This window comes from Anabrus simplex, chromosome 14 (assembly GCF_040414725.1).
Source record: "Anabrus simplex isolate iqAnaSimp1 chromosome 14, ASM4041472v1, whole genome shotgun sequence".
NCBI lineage: Eukaryota > Metazoa > Arthropoda > Insecta > Orthoptera > Tettigoniidae > Anabrus > Anabrus simplex.
The window spans coordinates 98,356,173-98,378,445 of record NC_090278.1 but is presented as its reverse complement, the minus strand read 5'-3'; the positions used below and the strand labels follow the sequence as shown (position 1 = coordinate 98,378,445).

General features: G+C 41.8%; 1 protein-coding gene across 1 annotated transcript in view; it reads right to left on the bottom strand.

The window, feature by feature from the left end:
- The window catches only part of dally (division abnormally delayed protein), a 139,389-nt gene that overhangs the window by 38,627 nt on the left and 78,489 nt on the right, over positions 1-22,273 (bottom strand). Inside the window, exon 2 of the mRNA XM_067158530.2 lies at positions 15,463-15,621. Coding sequence (XP_067014631.2) covers positions 15,463-15,621 — 159 coding nt within the window. The remainder of the gene's footprint in view (positions 1-15,462; positions 15,622-22,273) is intronic.

Here is a 22,273-nt window from a genome sequence, read left to right as displayed (position 1 = left end):
GTAGGGCTCTTGTGATACCAGTTCACAAACCATGATGGCCCGTATTAACATAATTAATGACAGTCACCACAATGATCCTGAATTTTCACAATTTAGCATGAATGTAGATGATAACCGAAATACGAGTATTTAGCATTTAGGTGATGATTTGAAACTGTCACGAATCGTGTATAATGTCCACTATAAGTTTTCCAGTGTCGTGTGCTGGATTCCAAGCTTCGCTCCGCTTCCAAAATAGCATACCCATCACGGACCAGTTTTCTGGGTGAACGTTATGCACGGTTCATGAATGCTCTTCTGTTCCTAGTCAACTTCCTTGGCCTGGGATAAGTCTCTTTCGAACCGGATGGTTGGATCAAGAATAATAGTTGTTCGAGTCTGTTCTTCTGTTCGACCCCGTGGAAGAGATACAGTGTATGGTACTTCAAATCTCTCAGTGAAGAGGCTCTGATGACGGGTCTTCCTTCGCGACAGAGTCCTAACACAATATGAATGTGTCAGATAAGTGGTGAAACAAAATGTAGACTTTCTCTCACATGGTGTTTTAAAGTAGGGCGTAATGAAAATGATGGTGATTGTGGAAAAGCAGTGCTGTATCCACGCCCGACTGGATCCCTCGCTGCGCCCCTAGCTAGAGCGAAGCATCAAGTCGGCCATGGCTGCATCATGCGACATACTGTAGACTTGTTTCCACAAAGTTGAGGCAACAGTAGTGTCTGTCTCTATCACTCCTACAACTCTGTGCACATTTAAATATTATGTTAAAACTTGCCCGATTTTAAATTGCCGGAAGTGCGTCCTTGAGCACAGGAGGTGGGATAGGCCTATTCAATTCCTACAACAGCGCAATTATTTGTGTAACCCTTGGGCTCGGGTCCGGGATGAGACGAGATGAATTCATAGGGCGTGTTTTTCCTGGTGCCAACCTCAGTTGACGAGCAAATGAACATGAAATGAAAGATGGTAATGAAAATGGGGAAGGAGGTCAGAGGAATAAGCTGTAGCCTGAACTGTTCCGGCATTTGCGAGGGAGAGAAAATGGGAAACTTCAGTACATTGAACGCTATACACGTGGTTGAGCTCTGACCAGTGACTTTCCAGTTCCAAGCTGCATTTCGCTAAGAAATACGTTTTTTCTGCAAAGGCCGAAAACTGTACATGATGGGAAGTTCGAGAAACGCACAGAAGCTTCCAGCCAGTTTACAAATCGGGTCCTTCAGAATGATGAAATAAGCCCAGCCGTAAACATTATAAACTTGGCAGCTTGTGTCTGTGTTTGTGCCAAAGACAACGCCGCATACCTCAATTGTTATAACGGCATCGTTTAATCAGAAACTGATTGCATTTCTCTACGGTGGTGTTCCAAGAGAACTAATGAAAGGAAAAATGGTGATTCTGTTTTAAGAGGAAGTACAACTGGGCAACCATGCTCTAAAAACTGTAACCAGAGCGAAGAACAATTCAGCAAGTTTGACGGAGAAACATTGGTACGTCGAGTCTTAGTACGCACTGAAGGTAGTGCTGTGTTCCACACAGTTTACTTGCCGATACGACGTCTTACTGTTAATCCTGCAGGTTGGCACTACGTTGTCTCGTGGCTTGCGACAATTACATACTGCCACCACCGTATTATGAAAATCACTAGTGTTACATTTACGGGAATTAGTAAAACATATTTTCTTTTTCTGTAGAATTATAAATCTGCTTGGGTAACACCAGGTGAGTAGCATGACGAACGCAATACGGTCTTATTTTGTCCTATTCGTATGTTCACAATGCAATTAGGATGCATAAGAAGCAAAAACTCCTCCATAAAGATCAGTTCAAATGGAAGGAGCTGACCACAACTTTAGTGCAGTTTACAGACTTTACGGCACACGTACATGTAATATATTTGCTCGTGTGTATTATTACAGCGTGGCTTCATTTCAGTCCGACAAGCATTAGTATATTTCAAGAAGGCACCAAACGCTGAAGAATGCGGTTATAGTCATGTGTATATCAAAATAAAGATGGAAACATATAACATTAAATTGAGTGAGGGTCAGAGAGTGTCACTGGGCTTGAAAACAGACTGAATTATGAATATCTTGATTGATCATTTACGTGGGTAAGAGAACCTCCTTTATTGATACTTACATTGAGGTTATGTTCTTATCTCGTGATTACAATATGTACGCCTAAGTAGTCAAGTTGGTAGCAGTGATGAGCCATGCAAAAAAAAACCATGGTGGCGATATATTTATTTTTGCTACTTGCTTTACGTCGCACCGACACAGATAGGTCGTATGACGACGACGGGACAGGAAAGGGCTAGAAGTTGGAAGGAAGGAAGGAAGGAAGGAAGGAAGGAAGGAAGGAAGGAAGGAAGGAAGGAAGGAAGCGACCGTGGCCTTAATTAAGGTACAGCCCCAGCATTTGCATTTCCTTCTTGCTGTAGACACGACCGATACAGAAATACCATTCTTTTTACATTGTGAAGAATGTACAGACAAAACTCTTATTTTATGTATAGACAGAGGTGGTCGTGATGATGATTATTATTGTATTATACGGCATTGAATACGGGGAGCTGCAGCACATAGCCACAAGTTTAATCAAATTCCAGAAAAGGGTAGTTACATGCATATTTCGGCTGATATAGAGAGCATCATGTAAGCTTGCATGTCACAAAAAGATCGTCCGTACATAATGTTGTTTGAGTCGTCTGTCACCAGACTCGTTTGATACAGCTCCCGATGTCACCCTATCCGGTGCTAGCACGTAACTACTATGCTCTAAACTGCTGTCGTTCTTATGTTAGGGCTCTAGAAACAGCGTATGTCGTCCTTACCGCCCACACTTCCCCCCAAAAGCTCCTTGAACAAGTCCCGGGTGTCAATCAATCAATCAATCAATCAATCAATCAATCAATCAATACTGATCTGCATTTAGGGCAGTCGCCCAGGTGGCAGATTCCCTATCTGTTGCTTTCCTAGCCTTTTCCGAAATGATTTCAAAGAAATTGGAAATTTATTGAACATCTCCCTTGGTAAGTTATTCCAATCCCTAACTCCCCTTCCTATAAATGAATATTTGCCCCAGTTTGTCCTCTTGAATTCCAACTTTATCTTCATATTGTGATCTTTCCTACTTTTATAAACGCCATTCAAACTTACTCGTCTACTAATGTCATTCCACGCCATCTCTCCGCTGACAGCTCGGAACATACCACTTAGTCGAGCAGCTCGTCTTCTTTCTCCCAATTCTTCCCAACCCAAACATTGCAACATTTTTGTAACGCTACTCTTTTGTCGGAAATCACCCAGAACAAATCGAGCTGCTTTTCTTTGGATTTTTTCCAGTTCTTGAATCAGGTAATCCTGGTGAGGGTCCCATACACTGGAACCATACTCTAGTTGGGGTCTCACCAGAGACTTATATGCACTCTCCTTTACATCCTTACTACAACCCTTAAATACCCTCATAACCATGTGTAGAGATCTGTACCCTTTATTTACAATCCCATTTATGTGATTACCCCAGTGAAGATCTTTCCTTATATTAACACCTAGATACTTACAATGATCCCCAAAAGGAACTTTCACCCCATCAACGCAGTAATTAAAACTAAGAGGACTTTTCCTATTTGTGAAACTCACAACCTGACTTTTAGCCCCGTTTATCAACATACCATTGCCTGCTGTCCATCTCACGACATTTTCGAGGTCACGATGCATTTGCTCACAATCTTGTAACTTATTTATCACTCTATAGAGAATAACATCATCCGCAAAAAGCCTTACCTCCGATTCCACTCCTTTACTCACATCATTGATATATATAAGAAAACATAAAGGTCCGATAACACTGCCCTGAGGAACTCTCCTCTCAACTATTACAGGGTCAGACAAAGCTTCACCTACTCTAACTCTCTGAGATCTATTTTCTAGAAATATAGCAACTCATTCAGTCACTCTTTTGTCTAGTCCAATTGCCATCATTTTTGCCAGTAGTCTCCCATGATCCACCCTATCAAATGCTTTAGACATGTCAATCGCGATACAGTCCATTTGTCATACGATACATTCTATCGATTCAGTATCTCTTCATTCACGATTCGATTTGCCCATCTCACCCTTACCATTCTTCTGTAGCACCACATTTCAAAAGCTTCTTTTCTCTTTCTTTCTTTCTCCGTACATACTGCAAGTCATCATACTGGTAATAATAATTGTACCGGGAGGTACACCTCAACGCCGCGCATTCAAAATTCAGCGCCAAAACGAACTCCTATATTGGCAAAACAGTGAAACTGAAACTATACCAACTTGGAGCTTTAATCAGAAGATGTCACCACTAAAATATTATGTAATTTTGTTATTATGTAGTTGCCTAACCTGAGTGAATTTCTCCTTGTTTTGTTTGCCATTCATCAAGAAGTTTGGACATTCTTCCACAGATGACACTACAAAACACTATGATCATGCACCCTGGTGCGAAGTGAAAGAACTTATGATTTAAAGAAGTTTTGTATTTCTAGGTTTTTGGTAACTGATTGATGCTCATTTATTTTTGGGTTGGCAATTCTTCCTTTTCTTTCCGCCAGTTTTGAATCTAGCCAATCCCTAATTTTTGTAATTAATTTCCAACCAATCCCGTATTTTTTCTTCACTTTGTATCTGCCAATAAAAATTAGGAGGGCGTGTCCTGATTCATCTTGAATAATCTCGAACCTTCCCTGAGGGTTTATAAACGGCGGCTTTCACGTTTCTTGGCCAATTGATCGTCATCTTACTAAGTATGTGTGTCAAAGCAGGAGGCGGGCGGCCTCTTTCATCGATCAGCAGTACATCTACAAGGTAATGGCCACATAACATTTTTCTTTCTTGCTAACTCCGCAGTTTAATCCGAATCGTTAACTATGTAACCTTCTTTTCTAAAAATGCAACTTTCTGCCGGCAAGTGTAAAAACATAAATCTTTAACTGTAAATCGGGGATAAAGAGTGATGTACCCTCTCGAGCTCCCCTTCATCTTGGTTTGAGGTGACTACGTTTTTATAACATTTTTCATTCAGTAATGTGGTAAAGTACATTCTATACGAGTCACCTCAGTAATTTGGGAATAGCCCCTGTTTCATCGGCCTAAAGCCCCTTCGGTTGTTTTAGTGTTCATATCTAGGAGTGCAAGTATACGCCTCCATTCAGTTTGTGTTTCGGGCCATTTAGTTAACCTGTTCTTTTCCGCAAAGGCCCTGTAGGTTGGGTACTAGATACCCCTATATAACATTACCTTTCCATTTGTAAGTTGTGCCTTGTTGGGCGAGTGATTGTAATGTTCGGATATTGCCTTGAATAGGCTAGAAGAAACTGAGAGCCTGTTAGCTCTTTTCCAAAATTTTGTAATTGTAAAGAGTGCCTCTGGAAGGCTGGATATTTCGATTTTGGAAAGCAAGTGCTATTGAATTAGGGGATTTCTGCCTCTGAATAATTTGTGCTGTTTTGTAAATTTGAGCCTGTAGCTCAGGAAATGTAAAGCTAGGGGTTTAAAGCCCAAAGTGTTAAGGTTCTGAATCATGGATTTTCCCAATCTGATTTAATGATTGCTACTTGTACCTGTAATATTGGCATGAAAAAATAGTTGAGTTTAAAGTTCTGAAAATATAACCTTCAGTTTCAGTTTTAAATTCTATTCTTGACATTGTAGTTAGACCCATTCACCCCGGCACCTTCTTTCACCTCTGCGTTCCACGGAAACTCCCGGAATAATAATAATAATAATAATAATAATAATAATAATAATAATAATAATAATAATAATAATAATAATAATAATGGCGCGAGGCCTCCGGAAAGGTCCTTTGATTTGCGCGTGGTGACGAGGATGAAGACAGCACATACCGCAAGTCCCCGTGCCAGGGGAATTAACCAATTAAGGTTAAAATTCCCCGACCCTACTGGGAATCGAACCCAGGACCCCTGCGACCAAAGGCCACCACGCCACGGAGCCGGTCTTGAACTCGAGAGTGGTGGTGCATGTGCCATTTTAACCACATACGAGCCCAATGTTACATTTCTGGCAGTACCCGGGCCACCGAGGACGGCAGCTAGTAGTAACATGCACAAGAGTAAGGCTGAACAGGATCGTTTCCAAAAGAGAGCAATAAAACAAACATCACAAAGTATTGTGTTCTGTGGGTGAATTTGGCTGTTCTAAAAAATGTATGCTGCTTTATGCCTTGTAAATTCAAATATATGATGTTTATGCGTGAGTGTAATTCTTAACCGTGGGGTCAGTCAGTCTTCGTTCTATCCAGTGTTGACCCCACCTCACCGCTGACGCCATAAACTTCAACTCCTCGTACAAATTTTGAAGTTCGGGTACTAAATGCAAGAGATGGCTGGAGTTTCAGTTCACAAGTTCTGAAGCAGTTCCGTTCCTCGCCGCGAGTGTCAAGTACTTTCACCGCTTACCAAATCAACGTTTGTCTCTCACCTGATAGACTTTGATACTGATTTCTCAGCATAAATTTTTGAATCACCTGTGTCTTTAAAGATGAAAATTACTCCTAGTATCTTTTAGGATGTTTTGCCGCGGGCTATTTTCCTATTATTTGGAAACAGGCCACTTTTCAAATGAGGCAACACATGTAATGTTTCATTTTATCGACCAATTTCTATTCTCCCCTTATCTTTAAAATAATTATACACCAGCGTCTCCTCGCCATACATCTCAACCAATCGGCATGGTTTTCGACCAGGTGGTTCTTGTCTAAGAAACGTGGCCACTTTGCATAGTTTTTTATCACATGCCATTGTAGCTAAATCTGTTACGTAGACATTTCGAAAGCTTTCGATCTGTAGACCATACTCTGCTGCTCCATAAACTCTCCGAACTATTGAATATACATGGCAGTCTTCCGACCCTTCTTGCTGGCTTCCTACATAATATCAGGCACTTCATCTTCATGGTTACCAGCCACCTCCGGTGTCCCACAAGGCCGCGATCTGCCGTCAGAACTCAACGATGCAGCAAATACCCTACTTTTTGCCGACGACTGCAAGGCATTTAGGGAGATCAGGAATCAAGCAGATGCAGCTCTGCTACAGTCCTCACTTAATGTCCTCTCGAAATGGTGCCGTACTTGGAAACAAAAATGCAGCTACATGACCATAACACTACGTAAATCTCCTCTACCGACATAATTTACCTACTCGACAAGCCCATCGCTGTAGTTACGCAACAGCGTGACTTGGGTGTAATATTCGATACAAAATTACAATTTATGACCCACATAGAAACGTATACAGAAATTTCTGACCCCATTGCTCTTCATCACTCACGAAGTGATGCTCTCCGATTTGGACAAGAGCCTCCCCACTCCAGTATTAACCAGTTAGACAGAGCAGTGTCCTTTGATGCGATGGTTAGGAACAGAAACCTCTCTACGCAGCAGGTATTAAGGGCACATCAGCTGACCTGAGTTTCCTCCACGGGATCTTAAATGGGCATTACCGCTCACCCTTCTCTCTCCGTGTTCTTTCCCGCTCCACCAGAACCAAAGACTTTCTCCACATTCCTCACACTCAGCACTTCAACGATCTTGCCTAATCCGCCTCCCAACTCTGTTTAACACTATTAATAGGAGACAAGAGCATCAAGTAAAAATATATGTGAATAGTCTCTTAAGGATAAGTTGAGTGTGCAGCGGTTTTGACCCACGACGACTTGGCTATGAACATGGACATTCTCATGCTTTTCGATCTGGACAGTTGTTATTAGTAGGCTGTGTACCTGATCTTGTTATGTTTGTTATATTTTATCATGAAAGTTTACACTTGTTAATATTAGTCTGTTGACAGTACCGGTGAAATTTGCTCACTGTAGCTGTATCGTATCCTTCATAAATAAATAAATAAATAAATAAATAAATAAATAAATAAATAAATAAATAAATAAATACATTCCTTCTCGAGTTTGGTGGAAGAGTATCATTCATATGCGCTATGTAGTAACTCTTGAAGGTATCGCGCTGAACGTTTGTTTGGTCTTTTCACATACATTTAGAAAATGCATCTTTTGGTGCCAGTTTTGACCCCACGTCACTATCAAAGACTGACAGACTTCAGAAAATTGAAAGGAGCATTGGAAGAATCTGCATCAACAAAAAATACCAGAAAGATGGACAGTGGCGGTTAATACCTAACAAAGTCGTGTACAAAGAGCTAGAACCCATTACAGATACTATGCGTAAGAGGAGACTGGGATTCTTTGGACATATCATGAGAACGCAGGATTCGAGACTAGTACAACTAGTACAACACAATCTCGTCTCAAAAAATACCACAACAGGATGTAAATGGATCAGAGAAGTAAGAGAGGATCTGAAGGAAATAGACCTTACAACAGGAGACACCACAAATAAGATTTTAAAAAAACTCAAGAATACAAACCTCCGCTTTACCCTTACACAAAACAAACCAACAACACGCACATTTTCAACTGAGGAAAGGGCACGAAGATCGGAGCGTCTGAAGAAGTACTGGGAGGACCGCAAAGCCCGAACAATCCCTTCAAAGAGACCTAAACGACGGACTGACTAAAGTGATCCTATGTGGTCATAAATGAAGCAGAAGAAGAAGAAACTGTGCATAAGCGTCCTGTGTATACATGTGTTATAGTTCTTCACAGAATTGCTTATTCAGACCAGGACCCTTGTATAAGCGTTGTATAGCAGAAGAAGGAACAACAGTTTACTTTATTGCTATTTACTCTCTTTATAATCGTGTTAAAACATCCGACTTCTCCATTAAGTACACATTGAAAGGATGGAAAATAACGTAGATTACCTCGGCGCTATTTGTAACACAGAAGGCATGGACATGTACACGCAGTGGTCTAGATGACGAAAGTGTTCAAATGAGATGTCATTACCACAGACAGACGTGGCTCTATATCGTACGAACTTGAGCGCGGAATGAGGTTAGTGATTCTTTCTCTACCGCTTTTCGCACAGTTGTTGTTGATCTGGCGCTGCTTTACGGCTGGATGCCCTTTCTGTCGCCAAGCCTATTGCGTGTTTATGTGGTGGTTGGTAGTGTAGTGTAGAAGAGTTAATCAAAGGCGATTAAAATCCCCGACCCAGCCACGAATCGAAAGCGGGACCCTCTGAACTGAAGGCCTGAACGCTGACCATTCAGCCAATGAGTCTGATACGTTAGTAATTATTATGAGTGACATAATTATTACTATGATATGCTGCTGGAATGTGTGTATTACTTTTCTGTTCTTGCCTATTTGAGCATTCTATTTCTATTCTATTCCTGCTTCTTAAACGGCTTCTCTCATGGATAACCAGCAAAAGCGATCATAAAGACAGTGAACTGCAGGAAGACATACCTACGGGTTGGAACGAGTGTATACGTATATCATGTTTATTAGTAAGAAAAATACGCCACGCTTATACGAGGTTTATTCTATGTAGTGTTAAACAAGACTGATAAAGTTTCACCTCATCATTCGAAGGTTAATTAAAATAATACAGGCAATGGAATTATGGTGTATTTAGTTTTGAAGTTTGGCTTGTCAAGCAGACTGGAATGCGGCGCGCGAGCGAGGAATGTGTCTTCACCTTGAGCTCGCCTAAGAGCGCCTTTGTTGCTCCGGCCCATTCATGAGCTACCTGCATACTGCCAACTACCCCGTGTCCGGCCAGGGATTACGTTTCAAAAATCCTTGAGACATTCCGAGCAAGACGCGACTTGCACACAGCTCCACCAGGCCTGCTTCACAAAGCTTCTCGCCCGAATCGTACTTCTGCAAATCGCGAAAACGTTGAGCAGGATAACAAGAAAAGTGGAGTTTGCTTTTCGGAACTTTCGAAGCAGCTGGGTTGTTGTTACTATCAGGCTCTCTCATGGCTGAAGTCGGCAGCTACACATTTTAACGACGGTGTTAAGACTGTTAGCTGAAAACCAGCCTTTTAATCATCATTCCATACCCGTTAAAGTTCCTTCCTTTCTCTCCACCACACAAATACAATGAACAGATCATTTGTGGTGAAACTCGCCGCCGAGACTGGACAGCTCACTCAATCAAGATTACTATTTTAAGAATAGGACCTACGGAATAATGTTTCATTGTAGCTGCAAAAAAAAAAGTATTAGATCATTATAATATAGTTCTCATGGCCAGAATGTCTGCATGCCAGCGAATGGTCTCGAGCTGGAGATTCTAGAAAGAAGAATGCTACGGAAAATTTTCGGCCCAATTCAGACTGAAACCGGCTGGATGTGCACAACATTTCAGAGACCGTGAAAAAGAGAAGGACCTTTCTATATAATGGATAAAACGAGACTAACCAACTACCTGTGGAAGAAGAAGGCGAGAACTTCGTAAAGTCCAACATCCACGAAGTTCAGATGTTAGACAGGAAAACATTTCGGATCATGATTCAAGATTTAGAACGGTTTCAAGTCGAAAGAATTGCAAAGACAGGAAGAGCCTGGACGGATGAACAGAAGAAACACCGTAGCGCCCGTCTGAAGTAGTAAGAGGAAACTTCAGACAGACCAAAAAAAAAAAAAAAATTGTAGCGTGATCCTATGTGGTCAATTCGCAAATTTAAAAACGTATTAATTCCTTTGATTTGTTTTTCAATCTTAGAATTTATAGAAAAATAAACTGCACATTTTTATTTATTGAGTTTATACTTGTTCTTAAAGAACACTCTAATTTTATTTAACTTAAGGTTTCAATATTTCTCAAACTCAAGTTTGATGTGATGATGTGTACTTTCAAATCTTAAATTAATTAATTATCGAGTATCGCCTCATTCTGAGCCCTACTTTTCTATTAATTAACTGTTTAGACACTCCGCAGTTAACTGTTCTGACTAGCATATCCGTTCTGTTTTATTTTTCATCAAAACATTAATCTGAACAAACTTGAGATGAAAGTCAGTCTGTTGAGGGCACGGAGAGGCTCAATAACAGCAACATTCTATACTTTTCTTGGATTGAGCTGACAGCTAGTAATAAAACACAACAAAGGGGTCGACTGCCAGGAATGTGTTATCTTTTTGCACTATTACGGTGCATCAAAAAATAAATAAAAATAAATAAACACTAAGCCCAAATTTGGTTGTTATAATTTCGCATAATTGCATTGAAAGTTTGTCACATTTGTAGACGTCAAACGGCAAAACGTGACTCTGGCTTCCACAAGCCCAGAGCCGCGGTGTGACAATGCCTAGCCGGATAACGAGAATACAGATATCGGCTAAAGAAAGAACTACAAGACAGACGCAGGACGAAGACTTCAAGGCAGCAGGTAACGGGAAGAAGTCAGGTTCTGAGTCCTCTCACTGCTGGTGCTAGTGATTATTGTGATTACACCATCATTATAGACTGTTATGCCTTTCAGCGTTCAGTCTGCAAGCCTCTGCCATTTTACTAAACGTCGCCACAACTAGTGTTGTGGCCTCATTTAGTTCCATACCTCTTATATTTAAATCGTTAGAAACCGAGTCTAGCCATCGTCGTCTTGGTCTCCCTCTACTTATCTTACCCTCCATAACAGAGTCCATTATTCTCCCACATAACCTATCCTCCTCCATTCGCCTCACATGACCCCACCACCGAAGCCGGTTTATGCGTACAGCTTCATCCATCGAGTTCATTCCTAAATTAGCCTTTATCTCCTCGATCCGAGTACCCTCCTGCCATTGTTCCCACCTTTTGTACCAGCAATCATTCTCGCTAATTTCGTGTCTGTTACTTCAAACTTATGAATAAGATATCCTGAGTCCACCCAGCTTTCGCTCCCATAAAGCAAAGTTGGTCTAAAAACAGACCAATGTAAAGATAGTTTCGTCTGGGAGCTGACTTCCTTCTTACAGAATACTGTTGATCGCAACTGCGAGCTCACTGCATTAGCTTTACTGCACCTTGATTCAATCTCGCTTACCATATTACCATCCTGGGAGAACACACAACCTAAATACTCGAAATTATCGACCTGTTCTAACTTTGTATCACCAATATCACATTCAATTCTGTTGAATTTCTTACCTACTGACATCAATTTAGTCTTTGAGAGACTAATTTTCATACCATACTCATTGCACCTATTTTCAAGTTCCAAGATATTAGACTGCAGGCTTTCGGCACAATCTGCCATTAAGACGAAGTCGTCAGCATAGGCCAGACTGCTTACTACATTTCCACCTAACTAAATCCCTCCCTGCCATTTTATACCTTTCAGCAGATGATCCATGTAAACTACGAACAGCAAAGGCGAAAGATTGCAGCCTTGTCTAACTCCTGTAAGTACCCTGAACCAAGAACTCATTCTACCACCAATTCTCACTGAAACCCAATTATCAACATAAATGCCTTTGATTGATTTTAATAATCTACCTTTAATTCCACGGACCCCAGTATGGTGAACATCATGTCCCTCGGTACCCTATCATATGCTTTCTCTAGATCTACGAAACATAAACACAACTGCCTATTCCTCTTGTAGCATTTTTCAATTACCTGGCGCATACTGAAAATCTGATCCTGACAGCCCCTCTGTGGTCTGAAACCACACTGGTTTTCATCCAACTTCCTCTCAACGACTGGTCGCACCCTCCCTTCCAAGATGCCAGTGAATACTTTGCCTGGTATACTAATCATTGAGATACCTCGATAGTTGTTGCAATCCTTCCTGTTCCCTTGCTTATAGATATAGATAGGTGCAATTACTGCTTTTGTCCAATCTGAAGGTACCTTACCAATACTCCATGCTAATTTTAGTGCTCTATGAAGCCATTTCATCCCTGACTTCCCACTGTACTTCACCATTTCAGGTGTAATTTCATCTATTCCTGCTGCCTTATGACAATGCAGTTTATTTACCATCCTTTCCACTTCCTAAAGCGTAATTTCACCAACATCATTTTCCTCCTCCCCATGCGCTTGGCTGTTCGCAAAATCACCAGGGATATTTCCTTTTACGTTGAGAAGATTTTCCTGTCCAGTGATTCCGTTCCTAAGACTTTATTACTGTCCAGAAAGGTTTCCCTCCTGCTTGACCTAGCCTTTCCAGGTTATAACCAAAATCTTCCCACGACTTCTTTTTGGATTCAACAACTATTTGTTTCGCTCTGTTTCCTTCATCTACGTACCAATCCCTGTCTGCGTCGGCCCTTGTTTGGAGCCATTTCTGATAAGCCTTCTTTTTACCCTACGTTTACAAGCTGCTCTCACTTCATCATTCCACCAAGATGTTCGCCTTTTCCCATCTTTACAGACAGTTGTTCCTACGCATTCCCTTGCTGTTTCTACTACAGCAGCCCTGTATGCAACCCATTCTCTTTCTATATCCTGAACCTGCTTACTGTCTACTGTTCGAAACTTCTCACTAATCATATCCATGTACTTCTGTCTAATTTCCTCGTCCTGGAGATTTTCTACCCTTATTCGTTTGCAAACAGATTTCACTTTCTCTACCCTAGACCTGGAAATACTTGGTTCACTACAGATCAGATAGTGGTCTGTATCATCGAAAAATCCCCGGAAAACTCGTACATTCCTAACAGATTTCCTGAATTCAAAGTCTGTTAAGATATAGTCTATTATGGATCTGGTACCCCTAGCCTCCCATGTGTAGCGGTGAATAGCCTTATGCTTGAAGAATGTATTCGTAACAGCTAAACCCATACTAGCATACAGGAAACGCTTCCCATTCCCATTAGCTTCCATATCTTCCCCACATTTACCAATCGCCCTTTCGTATCCTTCAGTTCTATTCCCAACTCTTGCATTGAAATCGCCCATTAACACTATTCTATCCTTGGTGTTGACCCTGACCACGATGTCACTCAATGCTTCATAAAACTTGTCAACTTTATCCTCATCTGCACCCTCACATGGTGAATACACTGAGACAATTCTAGTCCTAATTCCTCCAACTGACAAATCTACCCACATCATTCGGTCATTTACGTGCCTAACAGAAACTATGTTGCGTGCAATGTTATTCCTGATAAAGAGCCCTACCCCAGACTCTGCCCTTCCCTTTCTAACACCCGTCAAGTACACTTTATAATCTCCTATCTCTTCCTCATTATCTCCCCTTACCCGAATATCACTTACTCCTAGCACATCCAAATGCATCCTCTTTGCTGACTCAGCCAGTTCTACCTTCTTTCTTCCATAAGCCCCATTAATATTGATAGTTCCCCATCGAATTCCATTTCATTCACCAAGTTGTTTCCAAGCAGTCCCTCGCCTGTCAAATGGGAGTGGGACTCCGCTACTCCCATAGGTCCGAGGCTTGCTTAAAATGTTCTGAGCTCGGTAAATTCATGAAGCAGGATGCTGCCCTACTTGCACATAGTCCAAGTGAGGATCTCTCCTCTAACGGGTTATGGACCACCGGTGAATTGTATAGTCCTAGCCGCCTGAGCAGAAGGAGGGCCAGGACTCAGAATATGTCCGAGATGCCCACTCCCATTCCATAGCAACTGGTATCCGGACTCTCAGTACCACTTACTAGGCCACATGGTTCACGAACTAGGACGTGACTGCAGTAATCCACACCATGAACCATTAGAACAATAACCAGATAGGAAAAAAATGGAGGACGTCCGAAACTTCGATAAATGAAGATATCGGCCAAAGAGAGACATGGACTGCAAAGAGCGTGAAAATAATAATAATAATAATGTTTGCTTTACGTTCTACTAACTACTTTTACGGTTTTCGGAGACGCCGAGGTGCCGGAATTTAGTCCCGTAGGAGTTCTTTTACGTGCGAGTACATCTACCGACACGAGGCTGACGTATTTGAGCACCTTCAAATATCACCGGACTGAGCTAGGATTGAACCTGCCAAGTTGGGGTCAGAAGGGAGCGTGAAAATGAAGAAAGAGTCCCTAGGCCTCGAATGCTCTAACAGCGTCACGGTCGGAAGAAAACAAGAGCTGACAAAGGGAGGTAGGATAGGGTAGATGAAAGTGAGGAGCATGACACAAGCGGAAGCAATGTCAGGAGTCAGCTAGGGGCCCCGTGGTCACCACTCCAGGCTCCCAAGTTAAGATCCCCTGGGGGCCTTACGACAGGCAGATGATACTGTAGGTGTTATTCTACCCACGGGAAAGTCAAGGTCAATTTCTAATTAAACAACTCTTGTAAACAGATATTATATCACTTTTCATCTGACAATTAATGGAGATTTTATCCTCATAAGTGATTCTAATCACTATAAACAGAGATAATTAAATTGGAAGCTGCCTTTTGATTTCTAACTTGAATAGTCTTTTGTTGCATTTGTATCTATAGAATGAAATTATTGCCAGTATAGTAATCCTACCATGCTCTTTCTCCGGCTACAAATCAGTGACCGCTTAACCAAGGCCATGAGACGAAAATAGGAGCTCTGCTTTTGAACTTCTTTCCAGCAAATTTTGAGTCAGAAAGTGGACGGCTTACCTTGGATCCTGGAGGCCGTGGAAGCGAGCAGACCCTCCAAGGAGCGAGAGTTGTGGTGCAGCAGGCCTTGGAAGTCCTTGCGAACCAGCAGTCTCAGGTTATCCTCCATCTCCTGGGTGCAGCAGCTGCTGGTGCTCTGGCATACTCGGAGCTCCGTGCCTGCACAAGAGAAAACATGTCTCCAGCTTATCCGGTGAGCAGCTAGTTCAGTTTGGGTCACGTACCGGCTGAATGACACAAGGATTTAGCATTTCGAACATAATCCGGAAAACTGGTCAGCTTACATTCATGCTCTCTCATACATTCGAAATAATAATGAATAATAAAAACAGGATAAATAAGACATTTACAAATTGATCAGGACCAGATTGGCTTTCGATAACGTGATTTGTTTAAAATTCTTAAAGCTACAGGTTTAGACAGCAGACAGACCACGAGGAGTACGCAGGAAAGGAGGACTGCTCTCTGTCACCATACCTCCATTATGTACTCGTTGTTGAAGCCATAATAATTTTAAGGCAAATTCAAAAGAAGTAAAATGCATTCGATTTGCAGATGACATAGCAATTGTAGCAGACTCCGGGAAAAAGATGTCTAAGATGCTGAGTGTATTGTCATGAGCATTGCCAGATTCATGCTCAAACATTAATGTTAAGAAGTAGTTGTGAGTAAACATCCCGAATGAATTCACAGCAACATCAAGCTTACTGACAAGATAGTGGAGCAAGTCAACAGTTTCCCTTATCTAGGAAGCTCGATCAGATCACCAATGACAACACGTGCAGCAAAGAGATCAAAAGGCAAATAGCGCTTGCCAAACAGGCGTTTAGTAATAAGAGAAATCTCTATTCAGTGCAAATTTATTGGAATTCGGAATATTTTTTATTTCTTGTGTGCGGAGTGTGCTATTGTATGGCTGTGAAAGAATTAGAGACTGGAAGCGTTTGAGATGTGGGTCTGGAGACGAATGCTAAGGACTAAATGGATCGAAAACAGAACGGACCAAAGCATTCGGCAAGAAATTCAAGGGAAGAAAGAAATGATGTTAACGGTATAAAGAAGAAGAGCTAAATTCACTGGCCACGCCTTGCGACATAATACCTGGAAGGGAAAATCACGGGGACGACCGAGACTTGGCACAGAGTCTCCGTTTTGAGGACAGGAAAGACAAGGCATTGTTTTGCCTACGAGTCTGCGGGGAAGGGTCACTCTCCTCGTAGTTCTTCTTGTAATTTCTGTTCCTCCGACGTCGTGTTGGTTTCTTCTCATCTTCCTCAAACCCCCTTGTGTGAACAATTTTCCTGATTACATTGTGCCCTGCAGCAGCATTCTCCCAGAAAGGTTAGGCAGTACATGAAGAGGTGCCATGTGTTGTTGGCGGTGGAAGCGATCGGAGAATAGACTTTGCAAATATTCTGGACCCCATCGCCAGGAGCGAGCCATCGGCATTTCAAAGAATCTATACTGTGACTTAGCCGTCCACCTCTATAGTACTACACATGTGTTATGGTACACTTTGTCAGATTTAGCTAGTCTATCATTGTAGGAAGTCTGGAGTTATTCATTCTCTCCAAGTGGCTTAAGAATTGAATTCATCGCCTTCTCATTGTAAGTTCAGATATTTTAAAATATATGTCGGGTTGGGTTTGCTGTGTCATATATTACTCGAGTTATTAGAGTGAAAATATATTTTCTTTTGTCTCGGTATTCGAACGGCAATTTCCTCTGGCAAGTGATGACCTAAAGGTTCTGCAAATGGACTGCGCGCACTCGCTCGAATCCCACAGAAGATCTCTGCGATGAATCAGACTCCAACAGCCCACATCACAAACGGCTCAGATTACAGCTCTCGAAGGAGATGACATGATGACTAATGAACATACAGCGCACTCGTTTCTTGCAATTCCCAAAGAGCGCGTACCCTGATTCCGTCGGGGTCCCAAAGTGCTCTACAAATACCAATGGACCCAATGAATATTGAATTTTCACGACCGCGTTGTAATCGAAACAGACTTTCAACGTATTAGGTCGTGTTACGTACATGTAGTACGTGTTGAAGAGATGTTAAGTACAGAACAAAAATGACCAGCCGGACTTAACATCTCTTCAACACGTACTACATGTACGTAACACGACCTAATACGTTGAAAGTCTATTTCGATATCAATGGACCCAGTTTTGATGCTATTTGCTCGTATGACAGTGAATGTTTTCACAGTTCCATCCACGCTAAGCGATTGTGGTGGTGAAGGTTTTCTTTCTTTACGTCATACCGACACAGACATGAGACGATGGGGTAGGAAAGAGCTAGGAGTGGGAAGGAAACGACCGTGGTCTTCTACAGCTCCAACATTTGCCTGGTCTGAAAATGGCAAAAGGCGGTAAACCGTCCTCAGGGCCGCCGGCAGAGGTGGTGGTTACTGTATTAAGTGGAAGTACAACTAGGCAACCATCCTCTATACAACACTAATCAGAGAGAAAGAATGGAAGGGATCCGACACTTCGAAAATGAAGGTATCGGCCAAGGAAAGACAAGGGCCACGAAGGGCGTGAAAATGAAAGACTCCCCGGGCTTCGAATGTTCGGGGTCGGAAGAAAGCAAGAGTTGACCAAGTGAGGTCGGATAGGACAGATGAAAGTAGAAGCAATGTCATGACTCAGCTAAGAGCGCCGTGGGCCCCATTTTACGGCAGATGTATTCTAGCGCCCTGAGATCAGGCCTATGTGCTCCCTGCCAGACTGATTGGCTCAGATGGTAGAGCCCAAGTTGGCGGTGTCACCAAGTAGTTAGGGGGCGTATCACTTGCAAATGTACTTTCTCTATTTGACGGACTGCATAGCGCCAGTCGCGGTATTAATACAGGAGGCCATGCATACCGCCAGTAACCAGTATTTAGCAGGCTCTGGACCTTGAAGACGAGTCGAGTCGCGCGCAGTCTTGGCCGCACGCCAGGTCGTTGACCTTGAAGAGTCTGGTCGCCGCCCTCGCCTAACCAGCTAATGAAAAGCATAAATTTACCCATTACAGTAATCTGGGCCCAAGGAACCGACTGTTTTTGTTTTGACCCTGAGGTCACAACGCTAATGATTCGCTTGTTTTGCAGACGACGGAAATTTCCCCAGTTCCTGGAAAATATACGAAGAGAACAAGGATGGGCAAGATTATGGAACATGGATAGTGTTTTCAAACTGTCAGATCATTATGAGGCACATACCTCACATCTGTAAACACAATGACACGATTTATTGTACTCACTGACATGAGGATGATGTTGGCAACCAGTGTTGGTCAGTAGCGTCCTCTGTACGTCGCCTTCATATCCATGATTCTCCGTGTACGAGTGAATTTTTTTTCTAGTTGCTTTACGCCGCACCGACACAGATAGGTCTTATGGCGACGATGGGACAGGAAAGGCCTAGGAATGGGAAAGAAGCGGCCGTGGCCTTAATTAAGGTACAACCCCAGCATTTGCCTGGTGTGAAAATGGGAAACCACGGAAAACCATCTTCAGGGCTGCCGACAGAGAGGTTCGAACCCATTATCTCCCGGATGCGAGCACACAGCTGCGCGGTCCTAACCGCACGGCCAACTCGCCCGAGTGAATTTTATCGTTAACTTGTATGGTACAAGTATGAATGCTTTAGTCTCCCTTTTAGTGAGAGTTTCGGTTTACTCGGTCTGCCATCTAGTGGGCATAGAGTAAAACGGAACGTCGAAATTGACGAGCAGACAGCCAGATGGCGTAAAATTGAAATGTCTGCACACGGTAGCTGAGGCCGTACAATTATTATTATTATTATTATTATTATTATTATTATTATTATTATTATTATTATTATTATTTATTATTATTATTCCCTTTTAGTGCTAATAGTAACTTAATGCCTCTATGAGTCAAGCAAACCAAAAAATTAAGTAACGTGCTTGCTAATTTTGGTATAATTCTAGCCGCACAAGAAAAAAAAGTCAGTGATATCCTAAAGACTGGTATTCTGTGAAGTAATTGCAATTTTATTGACTACTTGAAAATGTAATCTGTAATTGAATAAAATATTTCTTAAGTACTATAACTTACCCAAACCCTTTATTTATTTATGTATTTATTTATTTATTTATTTATTTATTTATTTATTTATTTATTTATTTATTTATTTATTGTGTTGGTATTTTTCTTACCGCTCCGTGTGTGTATTGTTGGAAAGTAGAGTAAACGTAATCCAGTTACTGGAAACGAATATTATTTCAGTAATTGTTACTTGTAATGGTGACTTTTTACAAAAAGTAATTATTACAAGTAATTTACTTATTGAGTCCGCCTCTGTGGTGTAGTGGTTAGTGTGATTACCTGCCACCCCCGAGGGTCCGGGTTCGATTCCCGGCTCTGCCACGAAATTTGAGAAGTGGTACGAGGGCTGGAACGGAGTCCACTCAGCCTCGGGATGTCAACTGAGTAGAGGTGGGTTCGACTCCCACCTGAGCCATCCTGGAAGTGGTTTTCCGTAGTTTGCCACTTCTCCAGGCAAATGCCGGGATGGTAAGGTCACGGCCGCTTCATTGTCTATCCCTTCCAATGTCCCCATCCACCGCAAGGTCCCTGTTCAGCATAGTGTATCCACCGACCCAAAGTCTGAAGCTCCTGGGCACTAACCTTGAGGCTCCCTCGCTGAGTCCGAGGGAAAAGCCAACCCTCGAGGGTGAGCAGATTAAGAAAGAAAGAAAGAAAGAAAGAAAGAAAGAAAGAAAGAAAGAAAGAATTTACGTCTTGAAATTTAATTGTAATATTTAGATTCTGATTATTATCGATATAGACTGAACAGCGGCAGAAACGCTAATAATAAAATGAAATGATGAAGATAAGTACTGCAGCAGAACCAGTAGCTGGACTTGCAAATATTGGTGGTGGTGGTTATTGTTTTAAGAGGATGTACAACGGGACAACGATACTTTATGAAGAATAATCAGAGGGAAAAAGGAAGGAGTCCGACACTTGGAAAAATCCAGAGCTGTAGGCCTTAAGGCAAGCAACTCAATGTTGAAAACACCCTAGGGATATCAGTTAAGTAAAGTATGAGAATATATTTTTTATTTATTCCTAAAAATTAGAATCCTTTTCGTAATCATCGTTGTCCAGGCGATTAGATTAGCAGTTTGCCCTTTTCTACCGCCACGAGCGCTGTCACTGGACAGTTTCACTTAACCCTTATAACTACATTCGGTGTGGTGTGGACATTTCTCAAAAAATAAAATCTGAGTGTATTGAGCCAAGAAACAAGTCACAAGTTAGTTTGGCTAGGATTTGAATCGAAAAGAAAACAAGTAAATAAGCAAGCTATTTGAAGCTGTTTTTACGGAACTGCATTTAGGTCGGTGGTTTTCGATTTTTTTTGAGCTATCCAAGACTCCGGGCCCTTTAGCCCTTCAACTTTTGGCACAATTGAGGAAATTGCTTAATTTTACGTTTTTTGTGCTCTCCTAAGAAATGTTTTTAACTTTAAAATGAAGGTTTCGGCCCAAGAAAGACAAGGATCATCAAGGGTCGGAAAATGAAATGCCAAGAGTTGACCAAGGGAGGAACCAATGCCAGGACTCGTGGCCCGGCTCTTGCGACAGGGAGAGGATACGGGGCATTTTGTCACGTAAACACGAAATGTGTCACATGTCGGGGGCTGATACAATGACCATAGTCAGAGGCATCACATTAACGACAAACGTGACAGAAATATTTTGAAGCGACCTTCAAATATCTTAACGAATCATATGATTCTGGTTAAGAAATTAGTGATTTTGTTTTCGCGAATTAAAGCGACATTCACTTCCTTTGCGATGAGTGCGAATATGTAGCGGAATTCATGGAAGATAACGTCCTTGAAACTGTATTCCAATATCACATATCTCAAAAGAAAGAGTAAACAGAATAAGAATTTCACATTTCCGAAGAAGTATCTCTTCGTACTAATATTCTATAAAATCCTTTAATGGTACGGTCATAAAGAGTGAAAGCTATGGCCACGCAAGGTGAAAAGATAATTCGTTACGTAATCTTCATTAGGGATATATTATAGTTCTAATCAAGATTACATAAGGAGTAATTACTGATTATAAATATTGCTTCGCTTTGTTTATCTATGTTTCACATAAATAATTCACAAATCTCACGAATTAATTTTTTATGAATAATTTGGAAAAGCATTAAAGGGAAATTAAAGCGATGGGCCTATTTCGCGAAATAAAGCGAAAAAGTTTCCTTTTCGCGAAATTGAACATAAATTAATGCGAAAAAGTCTCCGCAGCGCGCTGGTCACTCCTCGCTCGGTCGAAAAGGCTGTGGATTTTCTTCTCTGCCCGCGATGGACATGCTACTTCTTGGCCTTCGATTATTGCACAGCTCTGCATAACCACAAGCGCGGCGTATCCTTGTCCAAGACGCGCTTTCACACTGTCTCGCCACCTCGCTCATGGCCCCGTGGCTACAGTGACTGGCCATGTTGGCCGCCAGGGTGTTGATTTCTGATTTAACGGGATGAACAACTCAGGCGGAAAATAAATTTAAAATAAAACACAACTAATTATTCAGTGCAGGAATTATTATACGAATTAAGAAATAAAGCGAAAATCATTGCACTAAGGTCAAAAGATCAGAAACAGACCGGCACACACTGAGTGGTGGTGAAAGTACAACTATATAACACTAATCAGAGAGAAAAGAAAGGGATCCGACACTTCCAAAAATGAAGGTATCGGCCACACGAAGACAAGCGCCATGAAGGACTTGAGGTCTCGCTAAACTAATATCGTCGGGGTGGGAAAAGA